Here is a 27198-nt window from a genome sequence, read left to right as displayed (position 1 = left end):
TGGAACACTGGCCACTTTAATAATGGAACACTGGTCCCTTTAATAATGGAACACTGGCCACTTTAATAATGGAACACTGGTCACTTTAATAATGGAACACTGGTCACTTTAATAATGTTTACATACTGTTTAACTCATAATTACATTACAGCCTTATTCTAAAATGGATTTTAAAAAATGTTTTTCTTCAATCTACACACAATAACCCATCATGACAAAGAGAAAACAGGTTTTCCTAATTTATTCAAAATTAAAAACTTAAATACTTTGTGTACATAAGTATTCAGACCCTTCGATATGAGACTCGAAATTGAGCTCAGGTGCATCCTGTTTCCATTGATCATCCTTGATGTTTCTACAACTTAATTGGAGTCCAGCTGTGGTAAATTATATTGATTGGAGATGATTTGGAAAGGCACACGCCTGTCTATATTAGGGCACACAGTGTATGTCCGAGCAAAAAAACAAGCCATGAGGTAGAAGAAATTGTCCGTAGAGCTCCGAGACAGGATTGTGTCGAGGCACAGATCTGAGGAAGGGTACCAAAAAATGTCTGCAGCATTGAAGGTCCCCAAGAACACAGTGGCCTCCATCATTCTCAAATGGAGGAAGTTTGGAACCACCAAGACTCTTACTAGAGCTGGCTGCCCGGAAAAACTAAGCAATCGGGGGAGAAGGGCCTTGGAAAATATTGCACAAAACAGCATGTATATTGCGACTGTATGTACCAACCCTCTCCTCTGTTTCCCTTCAATGTTTTGTTATCTACCAGAATTCTGAGTCCAGCATTATAAGAGAATACTGCCAAGACGCGTGGACCTATCCTTCTACAACACCTATCATCCTGCAGGTAGATGCAATCTTAATAACCCCTGTTACATAGTAATAACCTGTTACATAGTAACAACCACTACACTGTTACATAGTAATAACCACTACACTGTTACATACTAACAACCACTACACTGTTACATAGTAATAACCACTACACTGTTACATAGTAATAACCACTACACTGTTACATAGTAACAACCACTACACTGTTACATACTAACAACCACTACACTGTTACATACTAACAACCACTACACTGTTACATAGTAATAACCACTACACTGTTACATAGTAATAACCACTACACTGTTACATACTAACAACCACTACACTGTTACATAGTAATAACCACTACACTGTTACATACTAACAACCACTACACTGTTACATAGTAATAACCACTACACTGTTACATAGTAATAACCACTACACTGTTACATACTAACAACCACTACACTGTTACATAGTAATAACCACTACACTTTTACATAGTAACAACCACTACACTGTTACATAGTAATAACCTGTTACATAGTAACAACCACTACACTGTTACATAGTAATAACCACTACACTGTTACATACTAACAACCACTACACTGTTACATAGTAATAACCACTACACTGTTACATAGTAATAACCACTACACTGTTACATAGTAATAACCACTACACTGTTACATAGTAATAACCACTACACTGTTACATAGTAACAACCACTACACTGTTACATAGTAACAACCACTACACTGTTACATAGTAATAACCACTACACTGTTACATAGTAATAACCACTACACTGTTACATAGTAATAACCACTACACTGTTACATACTAACAACCACTACACTGTTACATAGTAATAACCAACACTGTTACATAGTAATAACACTACACTGTTACATAGTAACAACCACTACACTGTTTAGTAATAACATACTGTTACATAGTAATAACCACTACACTGTTACATAGTAACAACCACTACACTGTTACATAGTAATAACCACTACACTGTTACATAGTAATAACCACTACACTGTTACATAGTAATAACCACTACACTGTTACATAGTAATAACCACTACACTGTTACATACTAACAACCACTACACTGTTACATAGTAATAACCACTACACTGTTACATAGTAATAACCACTACACTGTTACATACTAACAACCACTACACTGTTACATAGTAACAACCACTACACTGTTACATACTAACAACCACTACACTGTTACATAGTAATAACCACTACACTGTTACATAGTAATAACCACTACACTGTTACATAGTAATAACCACTACACTGTTACATACTAACAACCACTACACTGTTACATAGTAATAACCACTACACTGTTACATAGTAATAACCACTACACTGTTACATACTAACAACCACTACACTGTTACATAGTAATAACCACTACACTGTTACATAGTAATAACCACTACACTGTTACATAGTAATAACCACTACACTGTTACATACTAACAACCACTACACTGTTACATAGTAATAACCACTACACTGTTACATAGTAATAACCACTACACTGTTACATAGTAATAACCTGTTACATAGTAATAACCACTACACTGTTACATACTAACAACCACTACACTGTTACATAGTAATAACCACTACACTGTTACATAGTAATAACCACTACACTGTTACATACTAACAACCACTACACTGTTACATAGTAATAACCACTACACTGTTACATAGTAATAACCACTACACTGTTACATAGTAATAACCACTACACTGTTACATAGTAATAACCACTACACTGTTACATAGTAATAACCACTACACTGTTACATAGTAATAACCACTACACTGTTACATAGTAACAACCACTACACTGTTACATAGTAATAACCACTACACTGTTACATAGTAATAACCACTACACTGTTACATAGTAATAACCACTACACTGTTACATAGTAATAACCACTACACTGTTACATAGTAATAACCCCTGTTACATAGTAACAACCACTACACTATTACATAGTAATAACCACTACACTGTTACATAGTAATAACCACTACACTGTTACATAGTAATAACCACTATACTGTTACATAGTAACAACCACTACACTATTACATAGTAACAACCACTACACTGCTACATAGTAACAACCACTACACTGTTACATAGTAATAACCACTACACTGTTACATAGTAATAACCCCTGTTACATAGTAATAACCGCGACACTGCTACATAATAATAACCACTGTTACATAGTAATAACCCCGACACTGCTACATAGTAATAACCACTACACTGTTACATAGTAATAACCAATACACTGTTACATAGTAATAACCACTACACTGCTACATAGTAACAACCACTACACAGTTACATACTAACAACCACTACACTGTTACATAGTAATAACCACTACACTGCTACATAGTAACAACCACTACACTGTTACATAGTAATAACCAATACACTGTTACATAGTAATAACCACTACACTGCTACATAGTAACAACCACTACACTGTTACATACTAACAACCACTACACTGTTACATAGTAATAACCACTACACTGCTACATAGTAACAACCACTACACTGTTACATACTAACAACCACTACACTATTACATAGTAATAACCCCTGTTACATAGTAACAACCACTACACTGTTACATAGTAATAACCTGTTACATAGTAACAACCACTACACTGTTACATAGTAATAACCTGTTACATAGTAACAACCACTACACTGTTACATAGTAATAACCCCTGTTACATAGTAATAACCACTACACTGTTACATAGTAATAACCACTACACTGTTACATAGTAATAACCCCTGTTACATAGTAATAACCACTACACTGTTACATAGTAACAACCACTACACTGTTACATAGTAATAACCCCTGTTACATAGTAATAACCACTACACTGTTACATAGTAACAACCACTACACTGTTACATAGTAATAACCCCTGTTACATAGTAATAACCACTACACTGTTACATAGTAATAACCACTACACTGTTACATAGTAATAACCACTACACTGTTACATAGTAATAACCACTACACTGTTACATAGTAATAACCGCTACACTGTTACATAGTAATAACCCCTGTTACATAGTAATAACCACTACACTGTTACATAGTAATAACCACTACACTGTTACATAGTAATAACCACTACACTGTTACATAGTAATAACCGCTACACTGTTACATAGTAATAACCCCTGTTACATAGTAATAACCCCGACACTGTTACATAGTAATAACCCCTGTTACATAGTAATAACCACTACACTGCTACATAGTAACAACCACTACACTGTTACACACTAACAACCACTACACTGTTACATAGTAATAACCACTACACTGTTACATAGTAACAACCACTACACTGTTACATAGTAATAACCTGTTACATAGTAACAACCACTACACTGTTACATAGTAATAACCCCTGTTACATAGTAATAACCACTACACTGTTACATAGTAACAACCACTACACTGTTACATAGTAATAACCACTACACTGTTACATAGTAATAACCTGTTACATAGTAACAACCACTACACTGTTACATAGTAATAACCACTACACTGTTACATAGTAATAACCACTACACTGTTACATAGTAATAACCACTACACTGTTACATAGTAATAACCCCTGTTACATAGTAACAACCACTACACTATTACATAGTAATAACCACTACACTATTACATAGTAATAACCACTACACTGTTACATAGTAATAACCACTACACTGTTACATAGTAACAACCACTACACTGTTACATAGTAATAACCACTACACTGTTACATAGTAATAACCACTACACTGTTACATAGTAATAACCCCTGTTACATAGTAACAACCACTACACTATTACATAGTAATAACCACTACACTGTTACATAGTAATAACCACTACACTGTTACATAGTAATAACCACTATACTGTTACATAGTAACAACCACTACACTATTACATAGTAACAACCACTACACTGCTACATAGTAACAACCACTACACAGTTACATACTAACAACCACTACACTGTTACATAGTAATAACCACTACACTGTTACATAGTAATAACCCCTGTTACATAGTAATAACCCCGACACTGCTACATAGTAATAACCACTGTTACATAGTAATAACCCCGACACTGCTACATAGTAATAACCACTACACTGTTACATAGTAATAACCAATACACTGTTACATAGTAATAACCACTACACTGTTACATACTAACAACCACTACACTGTTACATACTAACAACCACTACACTGTTACATAGTAATAACCACTACACTGCTACATAGTAACAACCACTACACAGTTACATACTAACAACCACTACACTGTTACATAGTAATAACCACTACACTGCTACATAGTAACAACCACTACACTGTTACATAGTAATAACCAATACACTGTTACATAGTAATAACCACTACACTGCTACATAGTAACAACCACTACACTGTTACATACTAACAACCACTACACTGTTACATAGTAATAACCACCACACTGCTACATAGTAACAACCACTACACTGTTACATACTAACAACCACTACACTATTACATAGTAATAACCCCTGTTACATAGTAACAACCACTACACTGTTACATAGTAATAACCTGTTACATAGTAACAACCACTACACTGTTACATAGTAATAACCCCTGTTACATAGTAACAACCACTACACTGTTACATAGTAATAACCTGTTACATAGTAATAACCACTACACTGTTACATAGTAATAACCTGTTACATAGTAACAACCACTACACTGTTACATAGTAATAACCCCTGTTACATAGTAATAACCACTACACTGTTACATACTGTTACATAGTAATAACCCCTGTTACATAGTAATAACCACTACACTGTTACATAGTAATAACCCTGTTACATAGTAATAACCACTACACTGTTACATAGTTACATAGTAATAACCACTACACTGTTACATAGTAATAACCCCTGTTACATAGTAATAACCACTACACTGTTACATAGTAACAACCACTACACTGTTACATAGTAATAACCTCTGTTACATAGTAATAACTACTACACTGTTACATAGTAATAACCACTACACTGTTACATAGTAATAACCACTACACTGTTACATAGTAATAACCACTACACTGCTACAGAGTAACAACCACTACACTGTTACATAGTAACAACCACTACACTGTTACATAGTAATAACCCCTATTACATAGTAATAACCACTACACTGTTACATAGTAATAACCTGTTACATAGTAATAACCACTACACTGTTACATAGTAATAACCCCTGTTACATAGTAATAACCACTACACTGTTACATAGTAATACTGTTACATAGTAACAACCACTACACTGTTACATAGTAATAACCACTACACTGTTACATAGTAATAACCACTACACTGTTACATAGTAATAACCGCTACACTGTTACATAGTAATAACCCCTGTTACATAGTAATAACCACTACACTGTTACATAGTAATAACCCCTGTTACATAGTAATAACCACTACACTGTTACATAGTTAATAACCACTACACTGTTACATAGTAATAACCACTACACTGTTACATAGTAACAACCACTACACTGTTACATAGTAATAACCTGTTACATAGTAACCACTACACTGTTACTGTAATAACCCTGTTACATAGTAATAACCACTACACTGTTACATAGTAACAACCACTACACTGTTACATAGTAATAACCACTGTTACACTGTTACATAGTAACAACCACTAACATAGTAATAACCACTACACTGTTACATAGTAATAAACCTGTTACATAGTAATAACCACTACACTGTTACATAGTAATAACCCCTGTTACATAGTAACAACCACTACACTGTTACATAGTAATAACCACTACACTGTTACATAGTAATAACCACTACACTGTTACATAGTAATAACCACTACACTGTTACATAGTAACAACCACTACACTGTTACATAGTAACAACCACTACACTGTTACATAGTAATAACCACTACACTGTTACATAGTAATAACCACTACACTGTTACATAGTAATAACCCCTGTTACATAGTAACAACCACTACACTATTACATAGTAATAACCACTACACTGTTACATAGTAATAACCACTACACTGTTACATAGTAATAACCACTATACTGTTACATAGTAACAACCACTACACTATTACATAGTAACAACCACTACACTGCTACATAGTAACAACCACTACACAGTTACATACTAACAACCACTACACTGTTACATAGTAATAACCACTACACTGTTACATAGTAATAACCCCTGTTACATAGTAATAACCCCGACACTGCTACATAGTAATAACCACTGTTACATAGTAATAACCCCGACACTGCTACATAGTAATAACCACTACACTGTTACATAGTAATAACCAATACACTGTTACATAGTAATAACCACTACACTGTTACATACTAACAACCACTACACTGTTACATACTAACAACCACTACACTGTTACATAGTAATAACCACTACACTGCTACATAGTAACAACCACTACACAGTTACATACTAACAACCACTACACTGTTACATAGTAATAACCACTACACTGCTACATAGTAACAACCACTACACTGTTACATAGTAATAACCAATACACTGTTACATAGTAATAACCACTACACTGCTACATAGTAACAACCACTACACTGTTACATACTAACAACCACTACACTGTTACATAGTAATAACCACCACACTGCTACATAGTAACAACCACTACACTGTTACATACTAACAACCACTACACTATTACATAGTAATAACCCCTGTTACATAGTAACAACCACTACACTGTTACATAGTAATAACCCCTATTACATAGTAACAACCACTACACTGTTACATAGTAATAACCTGTTACATAGTAACAACCACTACACTGTTACATAGTAATAACCTGTTACATAGTAACAACCACTACACTGTTACATAGTAATAACCCCTGTTACATAGTAATAACCACTACACTGTTACATAGTAATAACCCCTGTTACATAGTAATAACCACTACACTGTTACATAGTAATAACCCCTGTTACATAGTAATAACCACTACACTGTTACATAGTAACAACCACTATACTGTTACATAGTAATAACCCCTGTTACATAGTAATAACCACTACACTGTTACATAGTAACAACCACTACACTGTTACATAGTAATAACCTCTGTTACATAGTAATAACTACTACACTGTTACATAGTAATAACCACTACACTGCTACATAGTAATAACCACTACACTGTTACATAGTAATAACCACTACACTGCTACAGAGTAACAACCACTACACTGTTACATAGTAACAACCACTACACTGTTACATAGTAATAACCCCTATTACATAGTAGCAACCACTACACTGTTACATAGTAATAACCTGTTACATAGTAACAACCACTACACTGTTACATAGTAATAACCCCTGTTACATAGTAATAACCACTACACTGCTACATAGTAACAACCACTACACTGTTACATAGTAACAACCACTACACTGTTACATAGTAATAACCCCTGTTACATAGTAATAACCACTACACTGTTACATAGTAACAACCACTACACTGTTACATAGTAATAACCTGTTACATAGTAATAACCACTACACTGTTACATAGTAATAACCCCTGTTACATAGTAATAACCACTACACTGTTACATATTAACAACCACTACACTGTTACATAGTAATAACCTGTTACATAGTAACAACCTGTTACATAGTAATAACCACTACACTGTTACATAGTAATAACCCCTGTTACATAGTAATAACCACTACACTGTTACATATTAACAACCAATACACTGTTACATAGTAATAACCTGTTACATAGTAATAACCACTACACTGTTACATAGTAATAACCCCTGTTACATAGTAATAACCACTACACTGTTACATAGTAACAACCACTACACTGTTACATAGTAATAACCTCTGTTACATAGTAATAACCACTACACTATTACATAGTAACAGCCACTACACTGTAACATAGTAACAACCTGTTACATAGTAATAACCACTACACTGTTACATAGTAATAACCCCTGTTACATAGTAATAACCCCTGTTACATAGTAATAACCACTACACTGTTACATAGTAACAACCACTACACTGTTACATAGTAATAACCCCTGCTACATAGTAATAACCACTACACTGTTACATAGTAACAACCACTACACTGTTACATAGTAATAACCTCTGTTACATAGTAATAACCACTACTCTGTTACATAGTAACAACCACTACACTGTTACATAGTAACAACCACTACACTATTACATAGTAACAACCACTACACTGTTACATAGTAACAACCTGTTACATAGTAATAACCACTACACTGTTACATAGTAATAACCTGTTGCATAGTAATAACCACTACACTATTACATAGTAATAACCACTACACTGTTACATAGTAATAACCACTACACTGTTACATAGTAACAACCACTACACTGTTACATAGTAACAACCACTACACTATTACATAGTAACAACCACTACACTGTTACATAGTAACAACCTGTTACATAGTAATAACCACTACACTGTTACATAGTAATAACCTGTTGCATAGTAATAACCACTACACTATTACATAGTAATAACCACTACACTGTTACATAGTAACAACCACTACACTTTTACATAGTAACAACCACTACACTGTTACATAGTAACAACCTGTTACATAGTAATAACCACTACACTGTTACATAGTAATAACCTGTTACATAGTAATAACCACTACACTATTACATAGTAATAACCACTACACTATTACATTGTAATAACCACTACACTGTTACATAGTAATAACCTGTTGCATAGTAACAACCACTACACTGTTACATAGTAATAACCTCTGTTACATAGTAATAACCACTACACTGTTACATAGTAATAACCTCTGTTACATAGTAATAACCACTACACTGTTAGATAGTAATAACCTCTGTTACATAGTAATAACCACTACACTGTTACATAGTAATAACCTCTGTTACATAGTAATAACCACTACACTGTTACATAGTAATAACCTCTGTTACATAGTAATAACCACTACACTATTACATAGTAATAACCACTACACTGTTAGATAGAAATACCCCTGTTACATAGTAATAACCACTACACTGCTACATACTAACAACCACTACACTGTTACATAGTAATAACCCCTGTTACATGGTAATAACGCCGACACTGCTACATAGTAATAACCACTGTTACATAGTAATAACCACTACACTGTTACATAGTAATAACCAATACACTGTTGCATAGTAACAGCCACTACACTATTACATAGTAATAACCCCGACACTGCTACATAGTAATAACCACTGTTACATAGTAACAACCACTACACTGTTACATAGTAATAACCACTACACTGTTACATAGTAATAACCACTACACTGTTACATAGTAATAACCACTACACTGTTACATAGTAATAATCTGTTACATAGTAACAACCACTACACTGTTACATAGTAACAACCACTACACTGTTACATAGTAATAACCACTACACTGTTACATAGTAATAACCACTACACTGTTACATAGTAATAACCACTACACTGTTACATAGTAATAACCCCTGTTACATAGTAATAACCCCTGTTACATAGTAATAACTACTACACTGTTACATAGTAATAACCCCTGTTACATAGTAATAACCCCTGTTACATAGTAATAACCACTACACTGTTACATAGTAACAACCACTACACTGCTACATAGTAATAACCTGTTACATAGTAACAACCACTACACTGTTACATAGGAACAACCACTACACTGTTACATAGTAATAACCCCTGTTACATAGTAATAACCACTACACTGTTACATAGTAATAACCACTACACTGTTACATAGTAACAACCTGTTACATAGTAATAACCACTACACTGTTACATAGTAATAACCTGTTACATAGTAATAACCACTACACTGTTACATAGTAATAACCACTACACTATTACATAGTAATAACCACTACACTGTTACATAGTAATAACCACTACACTATTACATAGTAATAACCACTACACTGCTACATAGTAATAACCTGTTACATAGTAATAACCACTACACTGTTACATAGTAATAACCACTACACTGTTACATAGTAATAACCCCTGTTACATAGTAACAACCACTACACTGTTACATAGTAATAACCACTACACTGTTACATAGTAACAACCACTACACTGTTACATAGTAACAACCACTACACTGTTACATAGTAATAACCACTACACTATTACATAGTAATAAGCACTACACTGTTACATAGTAATAACCACTACACTGTTACATAGTAACAACCACTACACTGTTACATAGTAATAACCACTACACTGTTGCATAGTAATAACCACTACACTGTTACATAGTAACAACCACTACACTGTTACATACTAATAACCACTACACTGTTACATACTAATAACCACTACACTGTTACATAGTAATTACCACTACACTTTTACATAGTAATAACCCCTGTTACATAGTAATAACCCATGTTACATAGTAATAACCACTACACTTTTACATAGTAATAACCACTACACTGTTACATAGTAATAACCTGTTACATAGTAACAACCACTACACTGTTACATAGTAATAACCACTACACTGTTACATAGTAATAACCACTACACTGTTACATAGTAATAACCCCTGTTACATAGTAATAACCCCTGTTACATAGTAATAACCACTACACTGTTACATAGTAACAACCACTACACTGTTACATAGTAATAACCACTACACTGTCATATACTAATAACCACTACACTGTTACATAGTAACAACCACTACACTGTTACATATTAATAACCACTACACTGTTACATAGTAACAACCACTACACTGTTACATAGTAATAACCACTACAGTCTTACATAGTAATAACCACTACACTGTTACATAGTAATAACCACTACACTATTACATAGTAATAACCACTACACTGTTACATAGTAATAACCACTACACTGTTACATAGTAATAACCCCTGTTACATACTAATAACCACTACACTGTTACATAGTAATAACCACTACACTGTTACATAGTAATAACCACTACACTGTTACATAGTAATAACCACTACACTGTTACATAGTAACAACCACTACACTGTTACATAGTAATAACCCCTGTTACATAGTAACAACCACTACACTGTTACATAGTAACAACCACTACACTGTTACATAGTAACAACCACTACACTGTTACATAGTAATAACCCCTATTACATAGTAATAACCCCTACACTGTTACATAGTAACAACCACTACACTGTTACATAGTAATAACCCCTGTTACATACTAATAACCACTACACTGTTACATAGTAACAACCACTACACTGTTACATAGTAACAACCAATACACTGTTACATAGTAACAACCACTACACTGTTACATAGTAATAACCCCTGTTACATAGTAACAACCACTACACTGTTACATAGTAATAACCCCTATTACATAGTAATAACCCCTATACTGTTACATAGTAACAACCACTACACTGCTACATAGTAACAACCACTACACTGTTACATAGTAACAACCACTACACTGCTACATAGTAACAACCACTACACTGTTACATAGTAATAACCACTACACTGTTATATGTTCATGCCCCTAAAGTGAGGAGAGTTAGTGTCCTGCTTCAAGAGATAAAGTGAGGAGAGTTTAGTGTCCTGCTTCAAGAGATAAAGTGAGGAGAGTTTTGTGTCCTGCTTCAAGAGATAAAGTGAGGAGAGTTAGTGTCCTGCTTCAAGAGATAAAGTGAGGAGAGTTTAGTGTCCTGCTTCAAGAGATAAAGTGAGGAGAGTTAGTGTCCTGCTTCAAGAGATAAAGTGAGGAGAGTTAGTGTCCTGCTTCAAGAGATAAAGTGAGGAGAGTTTAGTGTCCTGCTTCAAGAGATAAAGTGAGGAGAGTTTAGTGTCCTGCTTCAAGAGATAAAGTGAGGAGAGTTAGTGTCCTGCTTCAAGAGATAAAGTGAGGAGAGTTTAGTGTCCTGCTTCAAGAGATAAAGTGAGGAGAGTTTAGTGCCCTGCTTCAAGAGATAAAGTGAGGAGAGTTTAGTGTCCTGCTTCAAGAGATAAAGTGAGGAGAGTTAGTGTCCTGCTTCAAGAGATAAAGTGAGGAGAGTTAGTGTCCTGCTTCAAGAGATAAAGTGAGGAGAGTTTAGTGTCCTGCTTCAAGAGATAAAGTGAGGAGAGTTTAGTGCCCTGCTTCAAGAGATAAAGTGAGGAGAGTTTAGTGTCCTGCTTCAAGAGATAAAGTGAGGAGAGTTAGTGTCCTGCTTCAAGAGATAAAGTGAGGAGAGTTAGTGTCCTGCTTCAAGAGATAAAGTGAGGAGAGTTTAGTGTCCTGCTTCAAGGGATAAAGTGAGGAGAGTTCGTGTCCTGCTTTCAAGACGCTGCAGTTGTTTCTAATTTTCAACTGTATCTGGAACTTGTGACTTCGTCTTTTGTATTTTTCTGTACTATTTCATGTACCTGTTGGAAAGCCAGGTATTCAACAGCTTTTCCTGTCTGTTTCTCCCTCAGCATTACCCTCTGTACCGGGTGAGTGATGCGGGCTGTACGGGTCGGGATGCTGCTCCTCCTGAGGAGCGCCACCTGCTGTTCAGAGAGAAGTACGACGTGCTGTCTCAGGAGGCCTCTCACAGGGTATGTGGACTGGTCCCAGATCAGTTTGTGCTCTTGCCAACCTCCATTGCTGTCATTATGAAGCCCAACGTGTTTTGAATAATAACTGACAGGGAGATAACATGACAACACGGACAGACTGGCAGCCACTATGGTTTTTAGTTTTTATTTAACGAGGCAAGTCAGTTAAGAACAAATTCTTATTTACAATGACGGCCCTAGGAACAGTGGATTTTTACCTTGTCAACTTGGGGATTCAATCCAGCAACCTTTCGGTTAATGGCCCAACGCTCTAACCACTAGTCTACCTGCCTCCCCACGAGTCTACCTGCCTCCCCTCTAGTCTACCTGCCTCCCCTCTAGTCTACCTGCCTCCCCTCTAGTCTACCTGCCTCCCCTCTAGTCTACCTGCCGCCCCACTAGTCTACCTGCCTCCCCTCTAGTCTACCTGCCTCCCCATCTAGTCTACCTGCCAGTCTAGTTTACCTGTCCTCCCCATTCTCCAGCAACCTGCCTCCCCTCTAGTCTACCTGCCTCCCCACTAGTCTACCTGCCGCCCCACTAGTCTACCTGCCTCCCCACTAGTCTACCTGCCTCCCCTCTAGTCTACCTGCCCTAGTCTACCTGCCCCCACTAGTCTACCTGCCTCCCCACTAGTCTACCCCTCTAGTCTACCTGCCTCCCCACTAACCTGCCTCCCCACTAGTCTACCTGCCTCTAACCACTAGTCTACCTGCCTCTACCTGCCCTCTAGTCTACCTGTCGCCCCACTAGTCTACCTGCCTCCCCACTAGTCTACCTGCCTCCCCTCTAGTCTACCTACCTCCCCTCTAGTCTACCTGCCTCCCCTCTAGTCTACCACTAGTCTACCTGCCTCTAACCACTAGGCTACCTGCCTCTAACCACTAGTCTACCTGCCTCCCCACTAGTCTACCTGCCTCCCCTCTAGTCTACCTGCCTCCCCTCTAGTCTACCTGCCTCTAACCACTAGGCTACCTGCCTAACCACTAGGCTACCTGCCGCCCCACTAGGCTACCTGCCTCTAACCACTAGGCTACCTGCCTCCACTAGTCTACCTGCCTCCCCACTAGTCTACCTGCCTCTAACCACTAGGCTACCTGCCTCCCCACTAGGGTACCTGCCTCTAACTACTACCTCTATCTGCCTCTAACTACTAGGGTACCTGCCTCCCCACTAGTCTACCTGCCTCTAACTACTAGTCTACCTGCCTCCCTAACTACTAGTCTACCTGCCTCCCCTCTAGTCTACCTGCCTCTAACCACTAGTCTACCTGCCTCTAACTACTAGGCTACCTGCCTCTAACTACTAGGCTACCTGCCTCCCTCTAGGCTACCTGCCGCCTAACTACTAGTCTACCTGCCTCTAACCACTAGGCTACCTGCCTCTAACCTACTAGGCTACCTGCCTCTAACCACTAGGCTACCTGCCTCTAACCACTAGGCTACCTGCCTCTAACCACTAGGCTGCCTGCTCTCACCACTAGGCTACCTGCCTCTAACCACTAGGCTACCTGCCTCTAACCACTAGGCTACCTGCCTCTAACCACTAGGGTACCTGCCTCTAACCACTAGGGTACCTGCCTCTAACCACTAGGGTACCTGCCTCTAACCACTTGGGTACCTGCCACCCCACTAGGGTACCTGCCTCTAACTACTAGTCTACCTGCCTCTAACTACTAGGGTACCTGCCACCCCACTAGGGTACCTGCCTCTAACTACTAGGCTACCTGCCTCTAACTACTAGGCTACCTGCCTCTAACCACTAGGCTACCTGCCGCTTTCAACATCTATAATGTGGCCAGTGGTCATCATGTAGCTCTCTGTGACCTCTTTGACCTCTCTTACTTATGGGCATCTTAGTTATCCAGTAAATTATTATTTTGTTGAGGGCCACCCGGTACTATAGGATGTGCACTGCATTCAGAAAGTATTCAGGCCACTGGACTTTTTCCACATGTTGTTACGTTACAGCCTTATTCTAAAATCGATTCAATCGTTTTTTCCCCTCATCAATCTACACACAATACCCCACAATGACATCACAATACCCCATAATGACATCACAATACCCCATAATGACATCACAAAATCCCATAATGACATCACAATACCCCATAATGACAAAAAAAACTTTTTTTTTTAGACATTTTTGAAAATGTATTTAAAAAATATAGAAATATGACATTTACATAAGTATTCAGACCCTTTACTCAGTACTTTGTTGAAGCACCTTTGGCAGTGACTTCAGCCTCGAGTCTTCTTGGGTATGACGCTACAAGCTAAGAACCTCCCATTCTTCTCTGCAGATCCTGTCAAGCCCTGTCAGGTTGAATGGGGAGTGTTGCTGCACAGCTATTTTCAGGTATCTCCGGACATGTTCGATTGGGTTCAAGTCCGGGCTCTGGCTGGGCCACTCACCTGCATTGTCTTGGCTGTGTGCTGAGGGTTGTTGTCCTATTGGAAGGTGACCCTTCATTTTCTGGTACCCTTCCCCAGATCTCTGCCTCGACACAATCCTGTCTCGGAGCTCTAGGGACAATTACTTCAACCTCATGGCTTGGTTTTTGCTCTGACATGCACCTGTCAACTGTGGGACCTTATATAGACAGGTGTGTGCCTTTCCAAATCATGTCCAATCAATTGAATTTACCCCAGGTGGACTCCAATCAAGTTGTAGAAACATCTCAAGGATGATCAATGGAAACAGGATGCACCTGAGCTCAATTTTGAGTCTTCTAGTCAAGGGTCTGAATATTTATGTAAATAAGGTATTTCAGTTTTTACATTTTTAATTACAAAATATCTAGAAACCTGTTTTCTCTTTGTCATTATGGGGTATTGTGTGTAGATTGATGAGGGGGGAGGGGGAATAACTTGATCTATTTTAGAACGTAACAAAATGTGGAAAAAGGGAAGGGGTCTGAATACTTTCTGAATGTAAAGTCAGATTTTCATCGAGTGATCTAAACCTAGATACAGGAAGGAACTGGTTATCAAGAGTGTTTGATTGGTTCTCACCCTCCTTCCCAGCTGCTGCAGTGGTTTAAGCCCCGCCTAGTTCTCAGTGGCCACACCCACAGTGGTTGTCAGGTTCTCCATGACAACAAGTACCCAGAGATCAGTGTTCCGTCCTTCAACTGGAGGAACCGCAACAACCCCAGTTTCATACTGGTAAGTCACTAATTAACTAACAAATTAACTAATTATACCTACTGTACCGCAACTCTAATAATGCCTTGGTACCTCTTAGCCTGATCCCACATCAGTTTGTGCTTCAGCCATCTCCTTTAATCCCAGGATGTACACACACATCTCTACCTCTACCTCTCTCTCTCCTCTCCCTCCATCACCTCCCTCTCTCTCTCCTCTCCCTCTGTCACCCCTCTCTTTCGTCCCCCTCCATCACCCCCCTCCCTCTCTCTCTCTCTTCTCCCTCTGTCACACCTCTCTCTCTTCTCCCTCTGTCACACCTCTCTCCGTCACCCCCCCTCTCTCTCTCCTCCCCTCCGTCACACCTCTCTCCGTCACCCCCCTCTCTCTCTCCTCCCCCTCCGTCACACCTCTCTCCGTCACCCCCCCTCTCTCTCTCCTCCCCCTCCGTCACACCTCTCTCCGTCACCCCCCTCTCTCTCTCTCCTCCCCCCATCCATCACTCTCTCTCCTCTCCCTCCGTCACCCCTCTCTCTATCCATCTGTCACCCCCCTCTCTTCTCCCCTCCTCTCTCTTCTCCCTCCGCCCCCCCTCTCTCCCTCCGTCACCCCTCTCTCCCTCCATCACACCCCTCTCTCCATCACACCCCTCTCTCCCTCCGTCACCCCTCTCTCTCTCTCCATCACACCCCTCTCTCTCCCTCCCTCACACCCCTCTCTCTCCCTCACCCCTCTCTCTCTCCATCACACCCCTCTCTCTCCCTCCATCACACCCCTCTCTCTCTCCATCACCCCTCTCACTCTCCATCACACCCCTCTCTATCACACCCCTCTCTCTCTCCATCACACCCCTCTCTCCCTCCATCACACCCCTCTCTCTCCCTCCATCACACCCCTCTCTCTCCCTCCATCACACCCCTCTCTTTCCATCACCCCTCTCTCTCTCCATCACACCCCTCTCTCCCTCCATCACCCCTCTCTCTCTCTCCATCACACCCCTCTCTCTCTCCATCACACCCCTCTCTCTCTCCATCACACCCCTCTCTCCCCCTCCATCACACCCCTCTCTCTTCCCATCACAACCCTCTCTCTCCGTCACCCCTCTCTCTCCGTCACCCCTCTCTCCCTCCGTCACCCCTCTCTCTCCCTCCATCACACCCCTCTCTCCCTCCGTCACCCCTCTCTCTCCCTCCATCACACCCCTCTCTCCCTCCGTCACACCCCTCTCTCCCTCCGTCACCCCCCTCCATCACACCCCTCTCTCTCTCCGTCACCCCTCTCTCCCTCCATCACACCCCTCTCTCTCTCCGTCACCCCTCTCTCCCTCCGTCACCCCTCTCTCTCTCTCCGTCACCCCTCTCTCTCTGTCACCCCTCTCTCCGTCACCCCCTCTCTCTCTCCGTCACCCCTCTCTCTCTGTCACCCCTCTCTCTCTCCGTCACCCCTCTCTCTCTGTCACTCCTCTCTCTCTCCGTCACCCCTCTCTCTCTCCGTCACCCCCCTCTCTCTGTCCGTCACCCCCTCTCTCTCTCCGTCACCCCCTCTCTCTCTCCGTCACCCCCTCTCTCTCTCCGTCACCCCTCTCTCTCTCTCCGTCACCCCTCTCTCTCTCCGTCACCCCCTCTCTCTCTCCGTTACCCCCTCTCTCTCTCCGTCACCCCCTCTCTCTCTCCGTCACCCCTCTCTCTCTGTCACCCCTCTCTCTCTCCGTCACCCCCCTCTCTCTCTCCGTCACCCCCCTCTCTCTCCGTCACCCCCCTCTCTCTGTCCGTCACCCCCTCTCTCTCTCCGTCACCCCCTCTCTCTGTCCGTCACCCCCTCTCTCTGTCCGTCACCCCCCTCTCTCTGTCCGTCACCCCCCTCTCTCTCTCCGTCACCCCTCTCTCTCTCCGTCACCCCCTCTCTCTGTCCGTCACCCCCTCTCTCTCTCCGTCACCCCCTCTCTCTCTCCGTCACCCCCCTCTCTCTCTCCGTCACCCCCCTCTCTCTCTCCGTCACCCCCCTCTCTCTCTCCGTCACCCCTCTCTCTCTCCGTCACCCCTCTCTCTCTCCTCTCCAAGGGTTCGTTCTCCTCCAGTGGTTATGGCCTGTCAAAGTGTTTCCTTCCAGAGGAGAGTACAGTGATAGCCCTCTACTGCTCTACAGGAGCCAGCCTCCTCTTCCTCCTCCCTCTGGTCCACTGCCTGTGGATGCGAGGCCTTCTCCGGTGCCTCATCCTCTGTCCAATCAGCAAACACAAGTTTCTCTGACGGTCTCAGGTAGAGGTTGTCCCTGACTGCTGAATGATACAGGGTGAGATATGGGCTACATCCCATCTCAAATGGCACCCTATTCCCTATTGAGTGCACTACTTTTACCCAGGTTAGCCCCATAGGTGCTCTGGTAAGAAGTGGTGTACTACGTAGGGAATAGGGCGCAACTTGGGACGTAGCCACGCTGTCCTCCCCCTAAAGCAGGGGTGGCTGGTGCTCCTGCCCTGGGAGGATGCCGTTGGTTTGTAGGGTTGTGCTCCACCACAGCACTGACTGACGTGTTCATGTGAACACAGGACCAAGTCTTGCTGGTTTGCTGACAGGTTTGTTAGAGTAGGGCTGAAACAAAAGCCTGCACACCCAGTAGCCTTCCAAAAGGATAATTGGTCATCCTATTGGGAGGTAAAGTAATCTGACTCTAGATCTGTAGTTAAGGACAGCCTCTACCTGGAGAGAACTTGTGTGACCCCCTCCCCCCCACAGAGACTTGGACGTTTTTGAAATTCTGTATTTTTCTTTCTTTAAAGCTGTGAAATTCCACATTCCAAAAAGAACAAAGAACAGAGTTCAGGATAGAGATCAGGGGTCAAGATGGAGAATAGGGGTCAATATGGAGAACAGGGGTCAAGATGGAGAACAGGGGTCAAGATGGAGAACAGGGGTCAAGATGGAGAACAGGGGTCAATATGGAGAACAGGGGTCAAGATGGAGAACAGGGGTCAATATGGAGAACAGGGGTCAAGATGGAGAACAGGGGTCAATATGGAGAACAGGGGTCAATATGGAGAACAGGGGTCAATATGGAGAACAGGGGTCAAGATGGAGAACAGGGGTCAAGATGGAGAACAGGGGTCAATATGGAGAACAGGGGTCAAGATGGAGAATAGGGGTCAAGATGGAGAATAGGGGTCAATATGGCGAACAGGGGTCAATATGGAGAACAGGGGTCAAGATGGAGAACAGGGGTCAAGATGGAGAACAGGGGTCAAGATGGAGAACAGGGGTCAAGATGGAGAATAGGGGTCAATATGGAGAACAGGGGTCAATATGGAGAACAGGGGTCAATATGGAGAACAGGGGTCAAGATGGAGAACAGGGGTCAATATGGAGAACAGGGGTCAATATGGAGAACAGGGGTCAAGATGGAGAACAGGGGTCAAGATGGAGAACAGGGGTCAAGATGGAGAATAGGGGTCAATATGGAGAACAGGGGTCAATATGGAGAACAGGGGTCAATATGGAGAACAGGGGTCAAGATGGAGAACAGGGGTCAATATGGAGAACAGGGGTCAAGATGGAGAACAGGGGTCAAGATGGAGAACAGGGGTCAATATGGAGAATAGGGGTCAAGATGGAGAACAGGGGTCAATATGGAGAACAGGGGTCAAGATGGAGAACAGGGGTCAATATGGAGAATAGGGGTCAAGATGGAGAACAGGGGTCAAGATGGAGAATAGGGGTCAAGATGGAGAACAGGGGTCAATATGGAGAACAGGGGTCAATATGGAGAACAGGGGTCAATATGGAGAACAGGGGTCAATATGGAGAACAGGGGTCAAGATGGAGAACAGGGGTCAAGATGGAGAATAGGGGTCAATATGGAGAACAGGGGTCAAGATGGAGAACAGGGGTCAAGATGGAGAATAGGGGTCAATATGGAGAACAGGGGTCAATATGGAGAACAGGGGTCAAGATGGAGAACAGGGGTCAAGATGGAGAACAGGGGTCAAGATGGAGAACAGGGGTCAAGATGGAGAATAGGGGTCAATATGGAGAACAGGGGTCAAGATGGAGAATAGGGGTCAATATGGAGAACAGGGGTCAAGATGGAGAACAGGGGTCAGGATAGAGAACAGGGGTCAAGATGGAGAACAGGGGTCAATATGGAGAACAGGGGTCAATATGGAGAACAGGGGTCAATATGGAGAACAGGGGTCAAGATGGAGAACAGGGGTCAGGATAGAGAACAGGGGTCAAGATGGAGAACAGGGGTCAGGATGGAGAACAGGGGTCAGGATAGAGAACAGGGGTCAATATGGAGAATAGGGGTCAATATGGAGAACAGGGGTCAGGATAGAGAACAGGGGTCAAGATGGAGAACAGGGGTCAATATGGAGAATAGGGGTCAAGATGGAGAACAGGGGTCAGGATAGAGAACAGGGGTCAGGATAGTGGATCAGGACAGAGAACAGGGGTCAGGATAGTGGATCAGGACAGAGAACAGGGGTCAGGATAGTGGATCAGGACAGAGAACAGGGGTCAGGATGGTGGATCAGGACAGAGAACAGAGGTCAGGACAGTGGATCAGGACAGAGAACAGGGGTCAGGATGGTGGATCAGGACAGAGAACAGAGGTCAGGACAGTGGATCAGGATAGAGAACAGTGGTCAGGACAGTGGATCAGGATAGAGAACAGGGGTCAGGATAGAGAACAGGGGTCAGGATGGTGGATCAGGACAGAGAACAGGGGTCAGGACAGTGGATCAGGATAGAGAACAGGGGTCAGGATAGAGAACAGGGGTCAGGATAGTGGATCAGGACAGAGAACAGGGGTCAGGATAGAGAACAGGGGTCAGGATAGAGAACAGGGGTCAGGATAGAGAACAGGGGTCAGGATGGAGAACAGGGGTCAGGATGGAGAACAGAGGTCAGGATGGAGAACAGGGGTCAAGATAGAGGTCAGGATAGTGGATCAGGATAGAGAACAGGGGTCAGGATAGAGAACAGGGGTCAGGATAGAGAACAGGGGTCAGGATAGAGAACAGGGGTCAGGATAGAGAACAGGGGTCAGGATAGAGAACAGGGGTCAGGATAGTGGATCAGGACAGAGAACAGGGGTCAGGATAGAGAACAGGGGTCAGGATAGAGAACAGGGGTCAGGATGGAGAACAGGGGTCAGGATGGTGGATCAGGACAGAGAACAGGGGTCAGGATAGAGAACAGGGGTCAGGATGGTGGATCAGGACAGAGAACAGGGGTCAGGACAGTGGATCAGGATAGAGAACAGGGGTCAGGACAGTGGATCAGGATAGAGAACAGGAGTCAGGACAGTGGATCAGGATAGAGAACAGGGGTCAGGACAGTGGATCAGGATAGAGAACAGGGGTCAGGACAGTGGATCAGGATAGAGAACAGGAGTCAGGATGGAGAACAGGGGTCAGGATAGAGAACAGGGGTCAGGATAGAGAACAGGGGTCAGGATGGAGAACAGAGGTCAGGATGGAGAACAGGGGTCAGGATGGAGAACAGGGGTCAGGATAGAGAACAGGGGTCAGGATGGAGAACAGAGGTCAGGATAGAGAACAGAGGTCAGGATGGAGAACAGGGGTCAGGATAGAGAACAGAGGTCAGGATGGAGAACAGGGGTCAGGATAGAGAACAGAGGTCAGGATGGAGAACAGGGGTCAGGATAGAGAACAGGGGTCAAGATAGAGGTCAGGATAGTGGATCAGGATAGAGAACAGACAACCTGATCCACTATCCTGACCACTGTTCTCTATCCTGATCCACTATCCTGACAACACCAGAGGCCCGAGCCAGTGTTTTCATACCCTCACCTTGTACAGAGAGTACTGGTCGTTGTCCTTGTTCTGGCGTTCGGAAATGGACCATTCAACTCCGATGAAGGACAACTTCACTGTCAGTCATCGAGATGTTCCTCTCGTCGCACCAGGAAGTACAAGGTTCACTGTCTCCCATCTTCCTCTGTGTGGCCCGAACCATAAAGGAACTCAGAGGAGGAGTGCTGATCTAGGATCAGGCTGTTCCTGTCCAGGTCATCTTTAGAGAGGAGGAGTGCTGATCTAGGATCAGGCTGTTCCTGTCCAGGTCATCTTTATAGAGGAGGAGTGCTGATCTAGGATCAGGCTGTTCCTGTCCAGGTCATCTTTATAGAGGAGGAGTGCTGATCTAGGATCAGGCTGTTCCTGTCCAGGTCATCTTTAGAGAGGAGGAGTGCTGATCTAGGATCAGGCTGTTCCTGTCCAGGTCATCTTTATAGAGGAGGAGTGCTGATCTAGGATCAGGCTGTTCCTGTCCAGGTCATCTTTAGAGTGGAGGAGTGCTGATCTAGGATCAGGCTGTTCCTGTCCAGGTCATCTTTATAGAGGAGGAGTGCTGATCTAGGATCAGGCTGTTCCTGTCCAGGTCATCTTTAGAGAGGAGGAGTGCTGATCTAGGATCAGGCTGTTCCTGTCCAGGTCATCTTTAGAGAGGAGGAGTGCTGATCTAGGATCAGGCTGTTCCTGTCCAGGTCATCTTTAGAGAGGAGGAGTGCTGATCTAGGATCAGGCTGTTCCTGTCCAGGTCATCTTTATAGAGGAGGAGTGCTGATCTAGGATCAGGCTGTTCCTGTCCAGGTCATCTTTATAGAGGAGGAGTGCTGATCTAGGATCAGGCTGTTCCTGACCAGGTCATCTTTAGAGAGGAGGAGTGCTGATCTAGGATCAGGCTGTTCCTGTCCAGGTCATCTTTAGAGAGGAGGAGTGCTGATCTAGGATCAGGCTGTTCCTGTCCAGGTCATCTTTAGAGAGGAGGAGTGCTGATCTAGGATCAGGCTGTTCCTGTCCAGGTCATCTTTAGAGAGGAGGAGTGCTGATCTAGGATCAGGCTGTTCCTGTCCAGGTCATCTTTAGAGAGGAGGAGTGCTGATCTAGGATCAGGCTGTTCCTGTCCAGGTCATCTTTAGAGAGGAGGAGTGCTGATCTAGGATCAGGCTGTTCCTGTCCAGGTCATCTTTAGAGAGGAGGAGTGCTGATCTAGGATCAGGCTGTTCCTGTCCAGGTCATCTTTATAGAGGAGGAGTGCTGATCTAGGATCAGGCTGTTCCTGACCAGGTCATCTTTAGAGAGGAGGAGTGCTGATCTAGGATCAGGCTGTTCCTGTCCAGGTCATCTTTAGAGGAGGAGTGCTGATCTAGGATCAGGCTGTTCCTGTCCAGGTCATCTTTAGAGAGGAGGAGTGCTGATCTAGGATCAGGCTGTTCCTGTCCAGGTCATCTTTAGAGAGGAGGAGTGCTGATCTAGGATCAGGCTGTTCCTGTCCAGGTCATCTTTAGAGAGGAGGAGTGCTGATCTAGGATCAGGCTGTTCCTGTCCAGGTCATCTTTAGAGAGGAGGAGTGCTGATCTAGGATCAGGCTGTTCCTGTCCAGGTCATCTTTAGAGAGGAGGAGTGCTGATCTAGGATCAGGCTGTTCCTGTCCAGGTCATCTTTAGAGAGGAGGAGTGCTGATCTAGGATCAGGCTGTTCCTGTCCAGGTCATCTTTAGAGAGGAGGAGTGCTGATCTAGGATCAGGCTGTTCCTGTCCAGGTCATCTTTAGAGAGGAGGAGTGCTGATCTAGGATCAGGCTGTTCCTGTCCAGGTCATCTTTAGAGAGGAGTGCTGATCTAGGATCAGGCTGTTCCTGTCCAGGTCATCTTTATAGAGGAGGAGTGCTGATCTAGGATCAGGCTGTTCCTGACCAGGTCATCTTTAGAGAGGAGGAGTGCTGATCTAGGATCAGGCTGTTCCTGTCCAGGTCATCTTTAGAGAGGAGGAGTGCTGATCTAGGATCAGGCTGTTCCTGTCCAGGTCATCTTTAGAGAGGAGGAGTGCTGATCTAGGATCAGGCTGTTCCTGTCCAGGTCATCTTTAGAGAGGAGGAGTGCTGATCTAGGATCAGGCTGTTCCTGTCCAGGTCATCTTTAGAGAGGAGGAGTGCTGATCTAGGATCAGGCTGTTCCTGTCCAGGTCATCTTTAGAGAGGAGTGCTGATCTAGGATCAGGCTGTTCCTGTCCAGGTCATCTTTATAGAGGAGGAGTGCTGATCTAGGATCAGGCTGTTCCTGACCAGGTCATCTTTAGAGAGGAGGAGTGCTGATCTAGGATCAGGCTGTTCCTGTCCAGGTCATCTTTAGAGAGGAGGAGTGCTGATCTAGGATCAGGCTGTTCCTGTCCAGGTCATCTTTAGAGAGGAGGAGTGCTGATCTAGGATCAGGCTGTTCCTGTCCAGGTCATCTTTAGAGAGGAGGAGTGCTGATCTAGGATCAGGCTGTTCCTGTCCAGGTCATCTTTAGAGAGGAGGAGTGCTGATCTAGGATCAGGCTGTTCCTGTCCAGGTCATCTTTAGAGAGGAGGAGTGCTGATCTAGGATCAGGCTGTTCCTGTCCAGGTCATCTTTAGAGAGGAGTGCTGATCTAGGATCAGGCTGTTCCTGTCCAGGTCATCTTTATAGAGGAGGAGTGCTGATCTAGGATCAGGCTGTTCCTGACCAGGTCATCTTTAGAGAGGAGGAGTGCTGATCTAGGATCAGGCTGTTCCTGTCCAGGTCATCTTTAGAGAGGAGGAGTGCTGATCTAGGATCAGGCTGTTCCTGTCCAGGTCATCTTTAGAGAGGAGGAGTGCTGATCTAGGATCAGGCTGTTCCTGTCCAGGTCATCTTTAGAGAGGAGGAGTGCTGATCTAGGATCAGGCTGTTCCTGTCCAGGTCATCTTTAGAGAGGAGTGCTGATCTAGGATCAGGCTGTTCCTGTCCAGGTCATCTTTATAGAGGAGGAGTGCTGATCTAGGATCAGGCTGTTCCTGACCAGGTCATCTTTAGAGAGGAGGAGTGCTGATCTAGGATCAGGCTGTTCCTGTCCAGGTCATCTTTAGAGAGGAGGAGTGCTGATCTAGGATCAGGCTGTTCCTGTCCAGGTCATCTTTAGAGAGGAGGAGTGCTGATCTAGGATCAGGCTGTTCCTGTCCAGGTCATCTTTAGAGAGGAGGAGTGCTGATCTAGGATCAGGCTGTTCCTGTCCAGGTCATCTTTAGAGAGGAGGAGTGCTGATCTAGGATCAGGCTGTTCCTGTCCAGGTCATCTTTAGAGAGGAGGAGTGCTGATCTAGGATCAGGCTGTTCCTGTCCAGGTCATCTTTAGGGGCTCCCGAGTGGCGCAGCGGTCTAAGGCACTGCATCTCAGTGTCTGAGGCGTCACTACAGACACCCCGGTTAGATTCCAGGCTGTATCACAACCGGCCGTGATTTGGAGACCCGTAAGGCGGCGCACAATTGGCCCCAGCGTCGGGTTTGGCCGGTGTCCAGGGTTTGGCCGGTGTCCCGGGTTTGGCCGGTGTCCCGGGTTTGGCCGGTGTCCCGGGTTTGGCCGGTGTCCCGGGTTTGGCCGGTGTCCCGGGTTTGGCCGGTGTCCCGGGTTTGGCCGGTGTCCCGGGTTTGGCCGGTGTCCCGGGTTTGGCCGGTGTCCCGGGTTTGGCCGGTGTCCCGGGTTTGGCCGGTGTAGGCCGCCATTGTAAATAAGAAATTGTTCTTAACTGACTTGCCAAGTTAAATATTATTATTATTTTTTTAAATAATCTTGTTCAAAGACTAACCTGATTCTAGATCAGCAGTCCTACCCAGAGAGGCTTTATGGGTAACGGTGCTGATCTCTATTATATATACTGATACCAGAAGTGCATGTCTTCAAGCAGCATTTAATGTATGAAAGACACACGTCGCTCTGACAGCGGTAAATGGACTTTTATATTTGATTTATTTACTTATTATTTATTTATATATTATATTGTTGTTTTTCATTCTTTTTGTTCTCCTCCTGTATGCAAATGTATGTAAATATATTTAAATTCGTGATGTAAATAAATCAATAAAGTAAATTATGTCAACAGTTTTTAGAGTTCCGGTGGATTTTGTCGTGAGTGTTGAACGCTGCGGAAGAACCCAGATTATCTAGAGGTAGTCATCTTTTCTGTTACGGTGGGTTGATAACCAGTTAACTAGTTGACCAGGAACTAACTAGGCCTGAACTGTTTTCTGAGGTTTAAATAGCGATCTGCTACTTTATTGACACACAGTCATTTAGTTAAGAAAAGTGAAACATGATTAGGTTGTTGTTGTTGTTGTTGTTGTTGTTGTTGTTGTTGTTGAATAAAAAAGGTGGAAAGTAGCCTGGTAACCATAGCGACCTATTTATGAAAAAGTATCACCATCTATACCAACAGATGACGTGACTTATCGAAAACAGGTGTGTTTAAAGGGGCCAGCCTGCTTCCACCTAGACCACACTA

At 42.9% G+C, this 27198-nt stretch overlaps 1 protein-coding gene across 41 annotated transcripts in view; it reads left to right on the top strand.

Annotated features, from left to right (window-relative positions):
• The window catches only part of LOC127910861 (metallophosphoesterase 1-like), a 36281-nt gene extending 10403 nt beyond the window's left edge, over positions 1-25878 (top strand). The window contains exons 6-14 of one of the 41 annotated variants that reach the window (XM_052475925.1): positions 773-850; positions 13632-13754; positions 16784-16924; positions 18964-21381; positions 21834-21922; positions 22369-23195; positions 23249-24043; positions 24622-24886; positions 25464-25719. In XM_052475925.1, coding sequence (XP_052331885.1) covers positions 773-850; positions 13632-13754; positions 16784-16924; positions 18964-19152 — 531 coding nt within the window. In that variant the 3' untranslated portion in view covers positions 19153-21381; positions 21834-21922; positions 22369-23195; ... (1 more) ...; positions 24622-24886; positions 25464-25719. The other 40 variants (XM_052475897.1, XM_052475906.1, XM_052475907.1 and 37 more) reach the window with 40 other exon arrangements.
• The last annotated feature ends 1320 nt before the right edge of the window (positions 25879-27198 follow it).

This window comes from Oncorhynchus keta, chromosome 23, assembly GCF_023373465.1.
Source record: "Oncorhynchus keta strain PuntledgeMale-10-30-2019 chromosome 23, Oket_V2, whole genome shotgun sequence".
In the NCBI taxonomy this organism is placed as follows: domain Eukaryota; kingdom Metazoa; phylum Chordata; class Actinopteri; order Salmoniformes; family Salmonidae; genus Oncorhynchus; species Oncorhynchus keta.
This window is presented reverse-complemented; position numbering and strand designations above follow the sequence as displayed.